This window comes from Somniosus microcephalus, chromosome 12 (assembly GCF_052327205.1).
Source record: "Somniosus microcephalus isolate GS21.2 chromosome 12, FLI_Smic_1.0, whole genome shotgun sequence".
NCBI classification, from domain to species: Eukaryota; Metazoa; Chordata; class Chondrichthyes; order Squaliformes; family Somniosidae; genus Somniosus; species Somniosus microcephalus.
In genome coordinates, this window is record NC_140998.1 from 108,374,212 (window position 1) to 108,396,289 (window position 22,078).

Sequence of the window (22,078 nt, forward strand, 5' to 3'; positions counted from 1 at the left end):
AAGATCAGCCATGATCTTATTGAATGGCAGAGCAGGCTCAAAGGGCCAAATGGCCTAATCCTGCTCCTATTAAAGAACATGTGTAATATTTATGTCAACTACTCATATTACTTTTAACATGGAAAAAGAGAAACTACATATGGAGGATGATGCAAGAAATATCTAATACACAAGAGCTAATGAAAAAGAATGCACATTGCTTACATAAAATGTTGTTACTGAATTGATCTCAATTTCGCACGAAGCAGTTATCAGTTGCTGGAAGTAAATCTGTCAGTGCTTGCTTGACAGACACTCAGAATAGACCTGTGCCAACACAATATGCTGGGTTTTAAAGATCTGGCTTTACTGTATTTGTGTGCATTTAATGTCTGAGATTTGTTAATGTAGATGCACTCTCCATTTAAAAAAAAAAAGTGATTTATGCACATCTTTATGTTGTGGTCGTATCCACTAAAAACTGGGATGAGATTGCCCAAAGTAATTTTGCTTAGGAGACTTTTCTGGAGAGAGGACTTTCATGCTAGCAGTCTGAGCTAGATTTGGCATATGTTTCCAAAGAAAAAAGTCAAAATAATCCACTGTTGCACTCAGTTCCTTTAAATCTATGAAATAGAAAAGGAGAAGAAAAAATGAATACCGGAAACCTGAAAGGTCAAATGTTAACCTGTCTTCCTCTGAACCTGTTGTGCTGTTTGTTTTTATTTTCATTTAACTTAGTGTGCATTATTTTAATTTGTGACAATGCTGCTTCAAAGCATTAGTGCAAATTTATTTTTTAAATATAAGTATTCAGTACGTGCTGAGTAAAACTTTGTTTCCCCTCTTTTCCCCCCCCCCCCTGAATAAAATCCTAAATTACATTTATTCTTGCAAAAAATGGTTACTGAAACTTTGAAGTTCTAGGAAATAAATCTTAAAAAGATATAAATATGCATTATGATATGGCAGCATAGTTGAGAAAAGTTCAATATCATTTGATTCAATAAGAAGGCAATGGCAGAAATTATTAAGTAACCCTGATAGATAAAGCTATTTGGTTTTGAATTTGCCATCCATTTGTAAGTACAGGAAACTTTTTTTTATCCGGGACCGACGTGGTGCCGGTTCATCAAAAATTCTGGATAACTGAAAGCTATAGTAAAAGATACGGAGAGCTGACAGCTCCGTATAAAGCAACAAACCCTGTTGCTTAGCAACAGGTTCAGAACAATGGCCACAAGTTCCAAGCGTCTCTGTAGCTTAGCAACAGCTGCAGCCACACCCTTGCACAGCAACAGTTGGAGGAAGGCAAGTACAATATGAAGTAAAACTTACCTGAACCTACTCCTGAATTTTGCCGGTTAACCGAGATTTCCGGTTATTTAGGTGCCGGTAAATTGAAAGTTTCCTGTAGAAGTTTGTAGCCTGTCTCCCATGCCAACGACATATCACATCTCTCTCCCCAGATGAACTGGCCACTACTGGGTTTAAATCACTATAGTGTTATAGAAATTTGTTGTTACTAATCTAGCTGAGAGGCAAGCAAATAAATCTTATTTGTATCACTGCCAAATAAATGCTTTAAAATGTCCTTGACTACATTGCAACGGTTTCTAAATAAGCAAGAAGTGTGCAGGGAAAGGTGAACTTTTTCAAGTTTATCCCTTGTATATCAAATTTGCAATTTTTGGTTGTAATTATTAGACTTGCATATGAGCAATGATTACATGTATCAGTACACGACTTGTATTTTCCATAACTTGTAGATTGAGGTTTGAATGCTCTAGTTCTCCATATTTAGGAAATTACAATTTTGCCTTTGTCAGTCCTGATGGAGTTGTCCTGAACTTGATTCAGATATACTGGTCTGTTAGTGCAACATAGAAGTCTCTGGTTGAGATTAATTATACTGCTTCTGTAGCACGAGAGCAAAATTCTTTTTTATTTTCAAGGATCAGTTATGTTCTTTTACAGTAGCAGGAGATCTGTCTTTGATAAAAATCACCTGGTACTTGCCCAGTGTTAAGTTTAAAGTAGTGTGTATTGAAACTGACTGGGCTATTAATTTTTTAAATCACAAATATTAATATTTTTTGCTTATTTAAAAACCCCAGATATAGTGCATCTAAAATCATTTAGAAGCAAGTCACAGAGAACCACATGCTTCAGTTTCGTAAAATATAAAATAAATGTTTCAAGAAAAATTGTAACATCTGAAATTTTTATTGGACCAGTGGGGCCGAGACAGATACATTTACGGCATCATCCCTGTTGATCTCCCATTGCAGTTAGCTATAGGAGAGATCGTGTCTAACAACACACACCGAGACCGCAATAGAAGACATAGATGTTGGCATAAATGGCCCTCTTCATGGCCTGTGGTTTTTGAGATGATAATACACCCATATGTCACAGACCAGTAATAATCTAAAAAATATGTACCTTGAACTTTGGATGAATACTTTCACTGCAACAAAATATATACTTGTAATTTTTACGCTCTGTGGACATTTATGTACAGTAACTGCTGAATTAGGAGTAGTCTATGTTGAACAATATCTACCAAGGATTAGCTTAGGCTGTTTAACCTCACTGTTTTAGCCTTAGACTATATATGGGTATTCAGAGGTGAAGTACAAGTGATTGAAATTGCTGATTAATGATTGAACATAAATAGGTGTCTCTGGATTTTTTTAATTTTCCTGTGTCCTAACTATGTAACTTGCTGAGACCAGTAAACAATCTCACGACTCCTGTATATGTGTGAGAAATGGATTCTGTAGCAAATATTAGGCTATAGTCAAATTGAAGACTCAATAAACTTCAAAGCTGTTCAATGGAATGGCATCCTATTCATTTTAATACAATGCTCTCTCCGTGTTGGAATTTGAGACATTTTTCAGCAACAATTAGTTTCTTTTCATTTTTCCAATCTACTCCTCTGTTGAAGATGCTGACTCTTGCTCCAGTTGTTCCACTGGCACCAGAAACCATCCGATACCTTGCTCAAGTAGCCATTATTCTTACGTGGGCCTAGATAGTGAGTGTCAGCAGGGTACTTTGAGGGAGAGGGAACGCATCATAGCTGAGCCTGATCTTGTCCACACCTGACATGCACATGTACTTTCCACGAGGAGTCACAGGATAATCACCAGGAGCTGGAACACAAGCTGATTTCCCACCTTTCTCCTCACCCACCACTTCAGTAGCCCAATGACGCTGACGTCAGTTGTAACATCCCAGCTAAGATCACTTGACTTGGGCAAGACCATTGGACGTGGAAATTTCCTAATCTTTCTGGCTGTATACTGTAACATTTACTCTGAGCCATTGGGGGAAGGTTTAGTAACGATTCGTTTTATATTGACTTGTGCTTCTTTTGTGAAATGTATTGCTTTGTATGTACTTTTGCTCACCTCTGCGCATTGTTTTCAATGGCAGGGCAAAGCAGTACAGCGTGCAAATCTCTGATTAACGCAAGTCATTGGGTGATAGAAAGGTGGGTATTGCCCTTTTTATATGCTGCTCACTTAGAGGGGGGATATTGCTTCCTGTGATACAGATGTTGAAAATACTTCCTTTTTCAGTTGCAAATATTGGTATGCAACCTCTTAAGCATTTCATTAGGAAGTAAGCACTTCACCATATACGATACTTTAAAAAAACCTACCGTCATATGTGAGTACAGCATTACACATGTAGGAGTTGTAGCTTGGACATGTCCATTTTTACAAGTGAAGACAGAGTTGCAGAAAACCTGCGAGAGAGAGTATAGCTGTGTGTTGGTGTGAGATTTCACATGCTTTTGAGAAGCTGTGTCTGTGTAGAATAAATGATGCAAACTATATATGCCTTCCATGCCTTAAATGAACAGCCGCGAATCAAATGCTGCCGTATAAACTGATTGGGCAATTAAACTTAATTCATCTGTTTTTGCCTTATCTGGAATGTCTCTTCTCTTAAACCGTGTATATGGGCATTTGTTTCGTGACCCTTCAGGCAATGTCTTGTTCCTTGCCAATTGCCAGCTTGTTTCACTCCAGACTTAAGGCTAGAAGCGGAACTCTTACTGAAGTTGAAGTAAAGTTGCTTGCCATGCACATATACACATTTATTTACTCTATTATCATTGGACTTTCCGCTGGCCATTTCTAAATAAGAAAATCTTTGGCACTTAAATCCATTCCTGTTTTGGTGAACAGACTCCTTCAGTCTATGTTTGGGTCTCCCCCCTCAGTTCCATATCTCTGAACTGACTGTGCTTTCTTGGAGTGCGAGGACTCCATTTGGATGTGTCAGATGGTCCCAGGAGTGATTTGAATCAAGAGAGCTTCCACGTCCATTATCCACAAGGCCATTGGTGCACAAATTCCTCTGGACTGTGAAGATTCCTGTGGTGGAAACTCATTCTATGAATGGACAGTAAGACTTTACACCCAAACTCTGTACCATTAGGTGGTGTGATACAAACCTGGCAACATAGAAGACCCTCCACAGAGGATTGGAATTACTGTGGTGAGTAATTGCTATCTGAGAAATTTAAATTAGCATTAATAGTTCCTCTCTCATTTAAAAAAATAGTATCTGAAGTTTGTGTTTTGCTTTGGTGAAATATCTTGGTGAGGTCGAAGATATATTTACTAGTCCTAGCCCCTTAGGGGCTATCCCGGATCAGCCGTATTTCTCAGATGTTCACTTTCAACTAAAGATTGAGGTAGCCAAATCCTAAAGACGCTTAACTGGGTCTAAAGGTCCTGGCTATCTCTCCCTAAAGGAAAGGAGCAACCCGAGAATGTTACCATCCTCCAGATAGCACTTTTAATAAGTTTAGCTAGACTGTAACGTCCCGGATATTATGAGGGTACGGAGATCTCCGCTCAGAAATGTAACTCTTCACCAAAGAGTGTACATAGATTGAGTTCGTGAGTTATTGATACAGAAGATTTATGTGAGAGAATTCTAAAAATATATGGAGATTTATTAAAAGAACCGACATGCAATTTACAGTTGGTGAATCAGTCAAAAAAAAAAAATCAGTCAATCGCAACGTTAACAGTTCCAAAAAGAGAAAAATACGATCTTTTTAACAGAGAATCTTACTTTTAAATCTTAACTTCGCTACAGTATTACAGTTCTTAAAATTTTCTATACAGGATATCCATCAATATCAAAATAACTTTGATCCCCAAGGTACAAAGAGTGGAAGACCACAGAGCCGCCTCTGTAGTCGAGAATCGCTTTGCCCGATTAAAGCGACTCTGATATCCCATTTGAGACTTCAATATTTATACCCTTTTTCAGTTGTATCCCTTAAAGTTTCTGCTGATGCAAGTTAATTATCACTATTCATCTTTCTGCTGACCTCTGCAATTCTTTACTGCCATATCAGCTTGTAAAAAATATTCCAGAATCTGCCGCATCTCCAGGTGTTCTGGGTTCACCATATAGAAGGTGTGAAGGGCAGATATCCCTTATTTTATGTGTTATCTTTACGAGGGCAGATGTTCCTTATCTTATGTGCCATCTTTACGAAGTTTAATTTATATCACTTATCCAGGGTTGACCATTGTTTTGTTCCCAAAAGGTCAGCTTCTCGCAGCCATCCCATTCTTCTGTTTCAGTAAGGTTATTTATTCAGGGTCAACAACTTGTCCTGTTTCAATAGCCAGAATTCTTTCATAGCTATTTCATAGTTAGGTTTCTAAATTTCCAAACCCAGTTTGTCATGTTTTAAATAATTTATAAGGTAGAGTTCCTTATAAGGTACCCTTCAGGGTCAACCACTGTCTTATCTCAACAAGGCCAGAATTATTTCATAAGATAGTGTATTTTTCTAAAAAGGCTATATAGTATATTTTTCTAAAAAGGTTATATAGTATATTCCTTCACAAGGTAGGGGAGGAGAGTCAATGAAGAGAAAAGCAACAAATAAGATTTGTCTTACATTTTTGCTCCCATTATCTGTGTCCCAAAGTGTTTTTGCTTGTAACTGAAACACAGAACAATTGAAATGAGAACACAAGTGTGGAAGATTATCATAAAAATAACATTTGTCAAATCTTTTGACAAAAATATTTGTAGTGCCAGTTTGTTGCACCCCTAGTGTAAACATCTCAACCTTTTATCTTTGTTTTGTTCTCCATTCATGTTGCTTAATGAACAGTTCCTTGATTGTTTATTTTTTCTCTCCAAGCCTAATCAGTTAAATCCTCTATCCATATAATAATTGAAGCAGGAAGATGCTGACTTTTTTGTTTTTCAATTTTGGTAACTATTTAAAAGTATATGTAGTGGGTTACCATAATCTGATGTTCAGATTACCACTTCTTAATGGAAAGATTGTTTAATGATGGCATAGAGTATGAATGCATGAGAATATGGATTCATGTATAAAATATTATTCAGAGTGAATTGGTTTTGTAAGAAGAGTTATAATAAATACATATTTAATTTGACTACCAGAACCAAACAAAGCTGTAATTGTAGAACCTATTTTACACTACAAGAATGCTGAATTTGTGACTGAACAGTTAATGATGGCTTTCATTTACAGGGGTAAACAGGTCAAAACTTCAGGATATGATTGCAGATCTCAGAGATGATGAGCTGCCTCACATGCCATCTGGAACCATGATTCAGCCTAGGCCAACCTCTTCCAGACTGGCTGATCATGACAGCTCAAGAGTAGAAGAAGGTATAATTAAAATTGTTACTGTATCTCCCTGTTCAGCTGTCAGTATCTCATGTTGTTATCATCTTTTCATCCCAACATAATTGGCAACCATATCTGTGAAAGAAAAATTGATTTATTCTCGTGTGAGAATCTGCAAAATGGGAAGATTATCACTAAGTTTAATTAAATTACTGGAACCAATGGATCTATGTTTATTATGAACTAAATGTGCTGACAATAAATATTGCTGTTTCTAACTAAATGATCAAAATGGTAATAAATACCTGAATTCCTAAAGATTTTGTCATGTAGTAATAGAATTTCTCCATTTCATCATTTTCTCATGTGGAGTAGAATCCATATGTTTCCCTCTATGATACAAGAGGTCAATAGCAAGGTCCTGGAATAGATTTCTATGATGATGGAAAGGAATTTTAGTTGCCTGAATCGCTATAAACTCAGGAGTAGTGTCTTCAAAAATTTTTATTATTGTGACTTTCACCTTTAATTTAGTTTTATAACATGCATTTTGCACCTTATTTATTATAAATTCCATCATTTCCAGTAATCCCTGCTGGAATGTACCCATGTGAATGTTGGGAGAGTACAGGAAACTTTTTTTTTTATCCGGGACCGACGTGGTGCCAGTTCATCAAAAATTCCAGATAACCGAAAGCTATAGTAAAAGATATGGAGAGCTGAGAGCTCCGTATAAAGCAACAAACCCTGTTGCTTAGCAACAGGTGCAGAACAATGGCCACAAGTTCCAAGCGTCTCTGTAGCTTAGCAACAGCTGCAGCCACACCCTTGCACAGCAACAGATCGAGGAAGGCAAGCGTACAATATGAAGTAAAACTTACCTGAACCTACTCCTGAATTTTGCCGGTTAACCGAGACTTCCGGTTACTTAGGTGCCGGTAAATCAAAAGTTTCCTGTACCTGAGTGCTGCTACCCCTTTAATGAATACTTTGCCAGCATTGATTGAAGAGGCTCATGCATGAAGAATGGTCACTTTAGTGAGATACTGAAGGGCAATGGCTCCTTGTGCAACTATATCACAGCACTGTCCTCAAGGAAAGAAGAATAAGTGGTGGTGGTGGTGGTGGGGCGGGGATGTGCATTTCCAGTTAGTAGATCTTCACTATTCTCATCCCTCATCCTCCATCCCTTTTGCCAAAACAAAGGTTTCCAATGTATTATGGGCTTTAAGGAAATAAATAAGAATAGAAATGCTCAAGATCAGTCTTATCAAGGAATTAAATTGTTGTGTACTTGAACCACATATCCACCTTCTCCCTTCCAACTGGACAGGAAACATCTGCTTTTCATTTCAACTTCAATGAATTACTTTTGAGGTGTGGTCATTGTTGTTTTGTAGGTAGACACAGGAGCTGATTTGTGCACAAATAACAGTAAGGTGAATGACTAGTTAATCTGTTTTTGAGGGTGTTGATTGATGGATAAATATTGGCCAGGCGACCAGGAGAACTTCCCATGCAAGGCTTTGTTTAGTGTCATGGGATCTTTTACATCCACCTGAGAGAGCAGATTCAGTTTAACGTTTCAAGCCAAAAAATGCACTTCCAACAAATGTCAGCCTATATTGTATGTTCAAGTCCTGCAGTGGGGCTTGAACCAATGACCTTTCAACTCAGAGGCAAGAGTGCTACTCCTGATCCGAGGCTGACATTTGTGCAAATTAACACAGCCATGACTTAAACACTAATGGATCCATGGGATTTTTTTCAACCTCAGTCATCGGAATTTGATGCTGTTTTGTTACAACTGCTCCCTGTATCTCCGAATTACGTTGCTACATGGCTTTCAATGAATTTCTACTAATCGTAGACTTGTGAAGGCATGGGAAGAAACATAATAGTTTAGGGACAAATAACTCCGAACTCTCAAATATCAAAACTGGTTTTTAAATATGCCTATTATGTGTGTTTTAGTCATTGTGTGAGAAACTGGTCTTAGAGCCTTGCAATTCTTAAGAGTATTATTGTTTTGGTAAAGATGTGACCGTATTCATTTTCCAGGTAGGCTTGCTATCTGACTTCCACCATCAACCATATGCTTTGCTTCTGCAATTTCAGTACAGAACTTTCTCTGCAACTAGATTAAGTACGCATTAAAATGATGTAATATTTTCAGAATATCTTATTTATTAAGAAGTTAGGTTTGAGAGTCTATGGCCTTGATTTTCATTGGGCCGTGAGGCGGGCTTTTAGACGGGTGGGGTGTTAAAATTGCAAAAAAATGGCGGGCGGGACGTTCCCCCCCCCTCCCCACACCCCCCCCCCCCCCCGCCTGGTTCCCGACTCCGAGCAATTTAAACTCGGGCGTGTCTGATAGTCCTGACTCCGTCCCGCATCCAACAGGCGGGACTGGTCTTTAAGGCCCTTAATTACCACTAAATGGCCTCTATAATCCTATTTTAACAGGCCCTTGCAACTTTAACCCTTTTCCCACGTAAAACACGCCTGGTGGGAATCAAGAATGTGAAACCTGGCGAGAGCACTATTGCATTGATGACTTTCAACTGCAGGTCAACCATTTAAAGTTGAGATTTAATCAGCCATGATTTGCAGGTGGCAGGACTTCATGGTCTCGGGTCTGGTGCAACTTTTACGAGGCTTAACCATACCTGTGGAAGGTTGGTGCCTCACATCCATCTCCATTGTGACCTCCTGGGAAACCCCTCTTGCCACCTTCACTCAGCGCTTCCTCAATGGAGGCATATACCAGAAGCATGGGAGCCATTTATTTCCTTCCCATCTGGGCATTAGAGGAGCTCGAGCACCAGCCGCGGCACCAGCAGAACCAGGAACAACAGCAGCAGCAGGAGCGCCAGGCTGCTGCTCACCCACCTGAAGCTGCACAGGCCAGAAGGGGCCTGCGCCTGGAAGCCCGTCGGCGCAGGAGATACCCCCCAAACAGGGTCTTACAGACGCAGGGTCAGATACCTCAACATGTCTGAGCAGCAGTGCCAAAGGCAGCTCCGACTTTCGCGACAGGTAGTGACTGACATCTGCGCAATGCTACAGCAAGACCTGCTGCCCAGAGGACCAGATGGACAACCACTACCAGTGGCCATCAAAGTCACCACCGCACTCAACCTTTTTACCTCTGGCTCATTCCAGGGATCAGCAGCAGACATCAGCGGCATCTCCCAGACGGCTGCACACACTTGCATCACGCAGGTAACCGATGCCCTCTTTGTGCGCAATGGCAATCACATCCATTTCACCAAGGATCGGGCAAGTGTCACGGCGCGAGCGGTTGGATTAGCTCATCTGGCAGGCTTTCCAAGGGTGCAGGGCGTCGTTGACTGCACACATGTGGCCCTCAGGGCACCCCATTGCAATCCAGGTATTTTTGTCAACCGCAAGGGCTTCCACTCCCTCAACGTTCAGCTGGTGTGTGACCACAAGAAGGAAATTTTGCATGTTTGCGCCATGTACCCTGGCAGTTGCCATGACTCCTTCATACTGCGCCAGTCTAGTGTGCCTCCGCTATTCAGTCCGCCAGACCAATTTAACGAATGGCTACTTGGAGACAAGGGCTATCCCCTGAGGATGTGGCTAATGACGCCGTTGAGGAAGCCAGCCAACGAAGCTGAGGAGCGCTACAACTCCAGCCACATTTCCACCAGATCCATTATCGAGCAAACCATCGGTTTGCTGAAGATGCGCTTCAGATGCCTGGATAGATCAGGTGGAGCCCTACAGCACTCAGCAGCCAGGGTCTCCAGAATCGTCGTGGTTTGCTGTGTACTTCACAACATGGCACAGCGCCGTGGCTTGCAGATTCCTGAGGACCAAATGGCTCCGCACATCTCCTCCTCCTCCTCAGAGGAGGGCGAAAACGAAGATCCTGCAGAGGCCCATCAACCAGCGGCAGCATTATGCGAGAACATTGCTGCCCGGGATGCAAGGGACGCACTCATCCTGGCCAGATTTGCTTAGCCTAGTCAATCAAACATTTTTGCTTCGCGGCTTCTTACCTGAGCATCGACAATGGCCAAGACCCTGCGGATTCCTAGCTATTTGACCAGCATACTGACAAGTGCAAGTAATCCTAAGCCCTCAATGTGAAAGTCCCATTCGCAAAATGACACACACCACAACTGCAACAGTTGCCATCAGAATTTTTATGTACAAGAACCAACTGATGGCATTTTTACAATAAACACATTTCACCCAAGTGACTACTTGTGCAGAATTTTCCTCTTACACGTGCTCCTGCGTAGTGCTTTCCCTGTGGCTTCAGCAGATGTGGAGGCCCCTTGCTCACTTTCCTGCTGCTCCTGTCTCGACACCTTTGGCGGGCGTCCTCTGGGGTTGCGAGCCTGTGAGTGCTCGTCAACAGTCTGCTGCTCCTGCGGCTGTGCAGGGGTTGAGATGCCTATCTCACTTGGGTGTGGACTCCATGGGGCTCTGACCGAGGGCTCTGCAGTGGCATGGAAGTGTGAGCACTTGGAGAGGAGCCCCCACTTCCTTGAGGTCTGCCACCAACCTCCCTCTCGTGGGTCTGGTCCTCCTCAGCGCCTGCAAGTGGCTGGAGAGCACCTTGCTGCACATCAGGGGGGCCATGGGAACCCGTATCTGCAATGGCAGTCCTACTCAGAAGGACTTCCATGAAGGTCTGGTTTCTCTGTTCAATAGATGCCCATCGCTCCTCAAGAGATGTCATTCTATTCTGAACAATGACCATGTTTTCCATACCCTGGCGACTAAGCTCCTCCATGGCCGTAGCCCCCCTCTCCTCTACTGTAGCCATCCTCTCCTGCATGGTAGCCAGCCTTAACATGGAGGTAGCCATCCTTTCCGTGTTGATGTGTTCATGCACCAATGACTCCACAAAGGCTCTGCTCATGTTTGCTATGGACGCCTCCATTTGCTCCACACTCGCAGTGATCCTAGAGACAAAACCTGCCAGAGACTCCTGCATCTGTGCCTGGAGTTCCATCACTGCTGATCTCATGGATGGACTCCGAGGCAGTGGGTCAACATGCTGCTGAGCTGAGCTGGCAGAGTCCTGTGCCCACTGACTAGGACTCTCCACTGCTGTCCCTGTCTCCACAATCTGCTGATGCTCACTTGTGAGCTGTGATACACCAGGTGACAACACTACTCTATGTCCCGAAGGTCCCACCGAGGTGTGAGTGGGTGTGCAGAATTCTGCTGACGCTGCGCCCTCAGAGGTTGCAGCTTCCTCTGAGGAGTCTGGCTGCTCAGCCTCTTCTTCCTGGTTAGGGGGGACGGATGCTTGTGATGGTCCTGTGGGGGAGTAAAGGAAAGAGTTACAGATGTGATGCCAAGGCTACATGCACATAGCTTTTTGCAGATGCTCATAAGTACATCTGTCACAGCTTGACAATCATTATCAACGACTCATGCAATGTCAAAGAGAGAGATGGGAAATTTTTCTGTCACCAGCTTGCTGTGTTGCACCCGTCTGTCCATCCCCCATGCGCGAATCATTCTCAAAGCTAATGATTTCCAGGACGGCCTCCTCCCAGGGGGTCAGGTGGGCTATTGAGGGTGGCCCTCCTCCTGTCCTGGCTTGCTCGCTTTTGTTGTGAGCTCTCTTTTCCTGCAATGAGGGAGACAAGTGGAGGTTGAGTGAGAATGAAGGAGTGAGTGTAGAGATTGCATAGCATAGATACTTAGAAGGAGACAAAGATGGAGTGAGGTTACAAGACCAAGGGCCCTCCCTGTGTGTTGTCAGTTGTGTTCAAAGCATCAGAGTGAGAGGGAGTGTGAGGGCTGCATGGTGGAATAGTTATGTGAATGTGAGGATAGAGAGGGAGGGAATGGGTAAGGGTGCATGGATGTCAGTGTCAAGTGGGATGTGGAGGAAGAGATTGCTGAAACTGAGTGCTGGTGAGGAAAGGCAACGGGGATCAGCTTGAGGGTGATGGGAAATTCATACTCACTTTTCCAGTGCGCTGAAGGTCATGAAATCTTTTCCTGCACTGTGTCCAGGTTCTGCGGGTGACTCCCAAGGAATTAACCTCCTCAGCCACCTGCATCCACACAGCCTTGGTCTGAGTGGGAGGCCTCTTCCTCCCTGATGAAGGGAACAGAACCTCCCTGTTGGCCCTAGCCCCATCCACCAATCCTTGAAGTGCTGCCTCGTCAAAGCGAGGAGCTGCTCTTGCCCTCCCACTTGTCATCTCTCCTGCAGGTCCCTCTGACACCAAATGGAGGAAGCTTGGAAGCCTGCAGAAGAAGCAAGGCTTGCTGTGGACCTTAAATGCAGCAGCAATGATGACGTCATTGGAGGGGACTTTCAGTCATGAAAAACCCATTTGCAAAGGCTTCCCACATGTTGGAAATCAATTGGCCAATTGAGTTAAAATTGCATCAATCTCCCACATCCATTTAGATTCGTGTGGGAAACACGAAATTCGGATAACACGACACCATCCCGCACCTGAACTAAATCACCCCCTATGTCTTATAGTGATCAAATTGCGATGGTTGTAGGGCCTTCCAATATCCTTGCTGGAAGCTGTTGTGAGAAATGTATTCTCCCGCTGGTCTAGATAGTTGATCACTAGAAACTGTGGCAGTTTCTTGCACTGAGGAAAACTGATTCCTGTGTAGACATAATTCTAATTTGTTGATGTTTAGTGTTATTTTGGTAAATTTACTGATGATGAGGGAATTGTCATTCACAAAGTAGATGAAGCAGTCACAATTGCACAACAAAAATGAATGATATGGAATTAAACATACTCAAAACTTATGAACGGAGGGCACGGTCCATCATCAAAGACCCTACCCACCCCAGCTACAGTCTGTTCGCCCTCCTACCATCTGGAAGACGCTACAGATGCATTCGCACCTATACGACCAGATTTAGGAACAGCTTCTTTCCCAGGGCTGTCATCCTACTGAACTCCACAAATAAACACTAAAGCCTGCACATCTGCCGATGCACTTTATTATGGTCATATTTATGCTAATATATATGTACAAATGTATGTTGAAATGTTTAAGTGTCCTAATCCAAATTGTACACTCTCGGGAGCCGCAAGCCTACATTTCGTTGTACTGCACTTGTGCACTAACAATGACAATAAAAGTTGATTTGATTTGATTTGAAGACAAAAGAAAGAATAACTTGCATTTCTATAACTTTTTCACAGGATGTCCCAAATTGTTTAATAGTCCATGAATTACTTTTGAAGTGCAGTCCCTATTGTTATGTAGGCAAACAAGAAACCAGACTCTTCTAGAATTAAATCATGAGTTCCTTATTAAATTGTATGTGGGGACTTTGAAGAGAGATACTTAAGGTTGCTAGACCATTCATGGGCTGGGATTTTACTAACCTCGGCGGGTCCGTGGCGAGCGACGTCCGTGGCGGGTCCCGGCTCTGCTGTGGGCTTCATCTTGCTCTGTGAAATGAATTTCCCTTGAGTGAGCTTGTCAAGCCCGCCCAGTGCATTTCCCGGCCAATTAGAGGAAGCGGGTCTGGTGACGTCATTTAATGATGTGTCATCAGCCAGTTTCCTTAAAGGGACCCTATCCAAATTTATTTTGACATTTGTGCTGTCAGTGTTCTACAGTACTGAGGTGCTGCAAACACTGACAATGACTGCACAGAGGTGCAGGGCTGCACCCAGGTTCTCCCATGTTCTCCCATGACACCCTCCGTATGCTTATGGAGGGAGTCACAGCATGCACGGAGGTCCTCTTCCCTTCCCATGGGCAGAAGGGACCTCCCCAGGAGATCAACACAGCCTGGCTGCACATTGCACAGGAGGGCACAAGCAGGCATGTGATCAGGAGGACATGGGTGCAGTGCCGCAAACCTTTCAGTGATCTCAGTAGATCATGAAATGTTAGTACAAAGCCACGCTCGACCTCATTGTGCTGTGTCTCTCATCACCTCCCCATCACTCTACCTTCCCTACCCTACTCCTACAAATTCTTACTCACACCAACTTACCTTGCACATCCACTCATCCCGCTCTCTATCTATATTATCACATCCCCATCTCACTAGCCACGCCTCACACTCACCCTCATCCTAGTGCAATCATACCAACTAACAACACACAAGGGTAGGCACTTGGGTGTTTTATGCAATGTTCATGTTAAGTTTCTGTTAATGTGGTGTCAAACATTGAAACCTTTTATTTTCAACATTTGCGTTCTTGGTCGCCTGAGGAAGAGAGTGTTTGAAGACCAGGACCTTAAACCTGGCATTAAGCTCATGGTCTACAGAGCAGCAGTGATACCCGCCCTGCTGTATGTCTCAGAGACATGGACCATGTACAGCAGGCACTTCAAAGCACTGGAGAGGTACCACCGACGCTGCCTCCGCAAGATCCTGTAAATCCATTGGCAGGATAGGTGCACCAACGTCCGTGTTCTTGCTCAGGCCAGCATCGAAGCTTTGACCACGCTCAATTAGCTCCGATGGACGGGTCACATTGTCTGCATGCCCGATACGAGACTCCCAAAACAAGCGCTCTACTCGGAGCTCCAACACGGCAAGAGAGCCCCAGGTGGGCAGAGGAAACGCTTCAAGGACACCCTCAAAGCCTCCTTGAAAAAGTGTAACATCCCCACTGACACCTGGGAATCCCTGGCCCAAGACCGCACAAAGTGGAGGAGAAGCATCCAGGAAGACGCCGAACACCTCGAGTCTCTTCGCCGGGAGCAAGCGGAAGCCAAGCGCAAGGAGCACACGTCAACCCAAGCACCCCACCCAACCGCCCCTTCAACCACCATCTACCCCACCTGTGACAGAGACTGTAGGTCCTGCTTTGGACTTGTCAGTCACCTGAGAACTCATTTTTAATGTGGAAGCAAGTCATCCTCGGTTCCGAAGGGACTGTCTAAGAAGAAGGCTTAGTGAGTTGCAGTGAATGGTGAGACATAACGGTACCCCGCAATGGTGATGAGTGTGAAAGGAATGGCTTGGGCATTGTAGGGATGCTTTATGGTGTTGGTGTGGGGTGGTGCCAACTTGGTGCATCATGTGGCAAGTGTCAAGTGATGTAAATCTGGTCATGGTGAGGCCACCCCTGGCCTCCCGGGCAGCAGTGTGGTTGGCTGCTGATGCCCTCTGTTCTGTGCAGCATCAGTTGATTACAGAGAAGGTTGGTGGTGGTGTTGTTGGTGCTGCTGGTGTGCCTGTTGCTGCTGGTGTTGGGGCTGATCGTGGTGGGATTCTGAGGACCAAGGTGAGTGTATAAAGGTCACCCATGCTGATGGAATAGATGTCAGGTGAAGTAGAGATGACAGAAGCAATCTGTCAATGATGAGAGAGGTAATGAGGTCAGACTGTGTAAAGACTTGCAGCATTCTGAATCTGTTGTGGAAATGCAGTGAGGAAGAGTTTGTGGCTGAGGGAAGATATCTCTGTAAGGTGGGAGCTTTCACTTTACATTTGAAGCTGTCAACTCTACCGCTGATTCAATGGCCACTGAACTCCCGCCTCAGCTTGGCAGATATGGTCCAAGATCAGCGTGGACCCTGTGGGCGAGCTGTCAAATACAAAAATAAGCTGAAATTCATAAAGTGGCTCTAAACAAGCCATCAAATACCTGAATTCGGTCCCCCGTCACTGCGTGTTGGGTCTGCTCAGCGCTGACTGACCCGGCATTGGAAAAGGCGCCTGGCGGTGGGTTCACAGCTGATCCCGACCCGCTGTGGAAACAAACCCAATTTCCCACCCGACCCGCCGCTGGTCGCGCCCGCTGACCCCCCTCCCGCAAAATTCTGGCAATGGTGCCTAAAGCAAGCTTGGTTGTTCCAGTGACCATTTGATTTATCAGCATGTATAACAGTGCTTTGTTCAAGTTGAAATTCTGATATACATTTATGATTTTGAAGCGTATATTTGATTTTTTTTAAACTTCTTATGAATGTAAAAAAATTGAAAAACTTCTTAAATGGTTATGCAGGTAATTCTGGGAAATTGAATTTTCATTTTAAAATCCCTGGTTTTCTTTTAATTTCCCTTTCTCAATTTTCTCTTCTCGTGTAAGGGTATGGTTCAATAGGCATTGGGAAAACCTCAAGTACCTGACCCAAGTGGCCAGGTCAGTCTTCTCACTTGTGCCTCACAGTGTGTGCTTGCATCGTCGCTGGGTCAAAATCCTGGAACACCCTCCCTAACAGCACTATGGGAGTACCATCACCACATAGACTGCAGCGGTTCAAAAAGGCGGCTCACCACCACCTTCTCGAGGGCAATTAGGGATGGGCAATAAATGCTGACCTTGCCAGCGACGCCTACGTCCCGTGAATGAATAAACAAAAAAGATTGTGTTAAATTTTGGGTGTGCACTCGATATTTTCTCTGGGTCTGCACCACTGGTCTCTCCCATAAGTAGACCCCACGTCCCTTATGATGAAATTTTTTCCTTTACTGTCCAATATCTAGTCATATGAAAGCATAACACTGAAACTCCTCGTGTACACTGAATATTGTAATCTTGCATGTATATTCGCCCTATCTTCTAGAAGGCGGACTGATAAACTCTGATGAGACAAGCAATTGTAAACCAAGAAACTGGTTTATTTTACACAAAGCACTGAACAGAATACAGTTTTCATTGAAATTCAGTATGACTCCTAGTGCTCCTTGTAACATCAAAAGTAAAAATAAAGGTGCAAACTCAGCCCCTAATGTGACCTAACAACATTGTAAGTCACTATTTGCAAAACTGACTGACTGTAATCTTAGAAAGAGAGATCTCTTCCTCTGACTATTTTTCACTCCAAACTTCTACTCTTGTTCCAACTTGACAGGAAACCAAAGACTTGATTGCTGACCCTCATCCAGCACACTGAGGATTGGATAGTTGAGCTCATAATCAAATTTACTGGTGCCATTCTAGGCATGGGCCCTCTGGCAGCCACCACCCACTAGACTCAAATGAATGATGTCATTCCAACATTGTATGTGTGAATGGCACTATAATGTGTGATCAAACCCTATTATGTCAAGCTGATGTGGTGTACACCATTCAACAGCCACTTTGTCTCATTCCAGTTATTGACTCAAATATGCTTTCCAAGATGTATTGTGTGGATTTAACCCCTTATGTGCTGAATGTTACTTAATAGCAATATCTTCACACAACCTGAAATTCTTCGTAAGCCAAATAGTCACAAATCTTGAAATACGAGTATTCAACTGCAGACATCACATGTGATCCTGATCCTGCCCCCATCCAATGTTCAGACATATTTCCCAGTAGGAATCACTGGATGGTAATCAGGAGAAGAACCCCCAGTCATTTTTCCTGATGCCATTTGTAGCACCTCGACTGCTTGCATGACTGAGATCAGTATAGATCAGGAACCAACCCTGAAATCTGTAGGTTGCATGGCTTAGTGCTGTATACAAGGCATTGTCTTTACCTGCCAGATCATCAGGGAAACTGTCAAAGGTTTTATTAAATTGCATCAGGCATTTCTTTTTGTTAGGAATTGCAGGACTGGAGATTTTTAAGCTGTCCCTCTCCAAAGATTTTCCAGCTGCCTCTCATGAGATTGAACAGAATCACTCCTTTTTACGTCCTGGACAAGAGTAACTGGGACCTGCTGTATTTTGAATACCTGCCCTGTTAAATTGAAAAAGGAACCATCAGTCAAATACAAACTGAACCATTTACAAAGTCTGCATATATTTGAAAATTTTGTGTTAGGCTCTCCCTCAAGCCTGTTGCCAGGGAGGCTATAACAACAAACTTTGTATCAGCATGGACCTAGTGCAAGACTCTGGTTTTAGCTGGCTGTTAAAAATTCCCTAAGCACATGGACTGTGTTTTGAAGAGGCAGCCGCTAAATTTTTTGTTATCCATCATTTGGAGCTGCCCTCCAACCAATGTTCCCTTTAAGCTGCGCGGTTGCGCAGCGCTCTGGACCTCCTGCGCAGCCGGCTCGTCGGCTTTTCAATGGGGGAAAAACCGCGCATGTGTGCTATTTTGAATGGGCCCGCAGCACCTTAAAGGGGCCGTGCACCCAAAAGAAAATTAAAGGGAACATTGCTTCCAACTCATGCTCAGAGTTTAAAAAGTAGCTACTGCACTCTGCAGTTCCCATCATGATGCTTGTTATAGTAAAGAAGAGGGCTAAGTGAACTGTACATCTTGGTATCTGTACTCTAGCCATATTTAGAGTGCTAAGCATCAAAATGCACTGGTGCTGCTATTGTACTGATAGCAAAAATAATACCTCTGATCAAAACTAACCTTTTGTATGTATATTCAAATCCTGTTCAGTCTTTTTACAATTTATTGTTCATTATATCTGTTCATAAGACTGAGATGAGGAGAAATTTCGTCACTCAGAGGGTGATGAACCTGTGGAATTCTCTACCACAGAAGGTTGTGGAGGCCAAGTCACTGAATATATTTAAGAAAGAGATAGATGGATTTCTAGACACAAGGGGCATCAAGGGGTATGGGGAAAGAGCGGGAATATGGTATTGAGATAGAGGATCAGCCATGATCATACTGAATGGCGTAGCAGGCTCAAAGGGCTGAATGGCCGCCTTCTGCTCCTATTTTTCTATGTTTCTATGTCTATAAAACAAACATTCATAATTCAGTATCCTGGTTTAGGTATAATGCAGCAATTATGGGGGAGGGGAAAGCGCTGCTCTAAATGTATTCAGATTTTTCATTAGGCCACATAAAAGGAATCTCTGGACTGCAAAAAGCTCAGATTTCCTAGTCTGGTTTCTACTTGTCATTTATAGCTTTGACGTAGGTAGAGCTCCAAGCATGTTTAGGAAACGAATTACAGATTTACGGTTTGCTGATGTCAACTGGAAATTAAAATTCCAGATTTTGTCAAGTAAGAAAACCAGGATGACCAGTTTGTGCCAGGATTTAGTATCTATTATCTGCACCAGATTATTTTAATCCACATAGACATGCTGACAGGTTCAGCATTTAAGATCATAATTTTGTCTAAAAGCACTTGCAGTGGAAAACCTTTCTGTGACATTTAAAGCATCAGATTCTGCTAGGTGGAACAGGCAAGATTAATAAAGCAATTTATCAGTGGGGAATCTGACTCTGGAGATGTGTAACACTAATTGTTATTCTGAGCCTTTTAATGGCACAAGTGGTACACTATTCAGTGATTGTTTGAGCATGCTAAGAATACTTCCATATATATGAAACCTATATATTCACTGGGGTTGTTTTCAGACCACATTTTACTTCTGAACGTGATAATTCACCACCTTTTGCACATCCACCCCTATTTTGAAAAAAAATTCTTCTATGTCCCAGTTGCAGGAGAAGTGACCATGATTTTGTTATTTTACAAAATCGAAATGACAAATTGTAAAACAGATCTGCAGAACTGAAATGGAAAATAAGCACTGGTTTTGTTGCTGTCTTCCACGAGAAATGCCTGAAGTCCAGGTTTCTTAGAATAAGCTCATTTGCTTCCTATCTGCTCTGACAATATTATATTTTAATGTGAATTTCTCCAATGTTTTGTACAGCTAGGTATTGTAATTGAATAAGAAATTTAACAGTTTTTGCCTAGATGGCTAAATAATGTCTCAGTACTGACTATGCAGAATTCTTGGAAAATGATCTGTAAAGCAACAGAAGAATTGAAGCATTGTGCCTGCATTATTTACTTAATGCCAAGTGTCTTCATAAATAAACTGCATAAAGCTTTACCTGTTTTGAGTCTGTCAAATTTACTTCAGTGCATGTGTTCTCCCTCTCTTGCCCAGTTAGGGTTCCTTCTGAGCCTCTCGTGCTTCCCTGATTAAGAAGGTGATCAGACTGATGACCTGCTCCATAACTGGTAGCTGGAATGTGCATGAGAGTGAGCTTGGTTGACTTGTCCTCTGATTTATTTTACATTATTTCCTTCTCTCAGATGGGGCATGTATCTTCTGCTAAGAACCTCTCTTCCTCCCTCTTTCTCGCCCTCCCCCTCTCCACCCACAGACAGCGTAGCTGCAACAACTATGGAGAACTCATGGTGTAACTCATAGTCAAGCACATTGGTATACAGTATGCTTTGTCACTGCTGTTTAATTTAACAGCTTATTTGCATAGCAGCAGAGAATGGTTATTTGGTTACTCTAAATATTCAGTCAGTTGGGTCAAGAATGTAAGTAGACAACCTAACAGCATCTCAAGATTGCAAAAGCAACCCTGATTACTTGATATTTTCATTCATGTTTTGAGATTGCACTTTCACGATGGACTGCTAATGTTCACTTCATTAACTCAACTTTTAAGTGTTATTTGTAATCATGATGGCAGTTGAATGTTTTTTCAAATTGTATGTGTTTTCTACGTGCAAGGTCTGTTGGAGCAGTACAGTTTCAGTGAAACTTTCTGGCTGTCTTTCCTTTTCTTTTCATAATTTCTCATTTTGAATTGTTCTTCCATGTTTCTTCTTTGGTTTGTCTTCGTTATTTTATTTTCTGTTTCGCACATTTATTTCTGCTATATTTTTTCTTTTTCATTTGTTGTTTGGGATAAAAGTGAAAAATTAAGATTTAAATTTGTCATTGATAAGCAATGAGCAGTAGGAAGAATGAACAACTTGGAGGAGAAAGTGCAAAATCCTTGGAAAAAGCCTTAGACTTTTCCAGAGTGTAGTGAATGTGTTCTGGGGGAGGGGAGGGAGTGGTGGGGAGAGAATCCTCAAAACATGTTGAACTGTACAAATGAACATCAATAAGAAAAAACACATTACATGAATGATTCACAGAATTGTTGGAACCGTTTTGTGTTTTTCATCTTGTATACGACTTCATATTGTACTTGTTGCACAGATTGGTTGCTTACAAGAGCATGTGCATTTTCTGGGGTATTGTTGGTATGAACTCCCCTTTTTATGGTATTCCTTTTCTTGTATCCCCAGCCCAAATTAACAGTAGGAAACCCACCTTCAAGACTTACTTGATGCTGCTCTAAAACTGGCTTTCAAATGTGTGTTAGATTGGTGTTTGTGTCTTCCATTGCTTCTTGTGAAATGCCTGGATTCCCCGTGGCTCTGATAGAGATGACATTTAATGACAGTTTGCTGGTACGTTGCAAAAGGAGTTTGCCTGATCGTTGAGAAATTAAAATATGGAAAAAACAGATCAGTATTATATTAATTAAATACATATAAGGGAAACATATCAAAAATCCCATGCATGTTCTGCAAATTGTTTACATTTCTAATTTATTTATTTGATGTGAAATATTTGTATTTTTTTTAAACAGCTGAGCCACTGACATTTCCACCTGGAACTGGCAAGTCATTTATTATGGGTCCAGATGATGTGCTGGAAAGTGTTTTGGGCCTTGGTGACCTTGCAGACTTGACAGTAGCAAATGATGCAGACTTCAGTTATGATGTAAGTATTAACCAATGTTACTTAAATAGGTTCTAATTGTGCATATTTTGTATTTA

At 42.5% G+C, this 22,078-nt stretch overlaps 1 protein-coding gene across 6 annotated transcripts in view; it reads left to right on the top strand.

Moving 5' to 3' along the window:
* strn3 (striatin, calmodulin binding protein 3) overlaps window positions 1–22,078 on the top strand; it is a 254,149-nt gene that overhangs the window by 163,238 nt on the left and 68,833 nt on the right. For 4 of the 6 annotated variants that reach the window (XM_086003414.1, XM_086003408.1, XM_086003412.1 and 1 more), the window contains 2 exons: window positions 6,536–6,676; window positions 21,889–22,022. In XM_086003414.1, coding sequence (XP_085859540.1) covers window positions 6,536–6,676; window positions 21,889–22,022 — 275 coding nt within the window. Of the gene's footprint in view, window positions 1–4,437; window positions 4,498–6,535; window positions 6,677–21,888; window positions 22,023–22,078 lie in introns of all 6 variants that reach the window. The other 2 variants (XM_086003410.1, XM_086003413.1) reach the window with 2 other exon arrangements.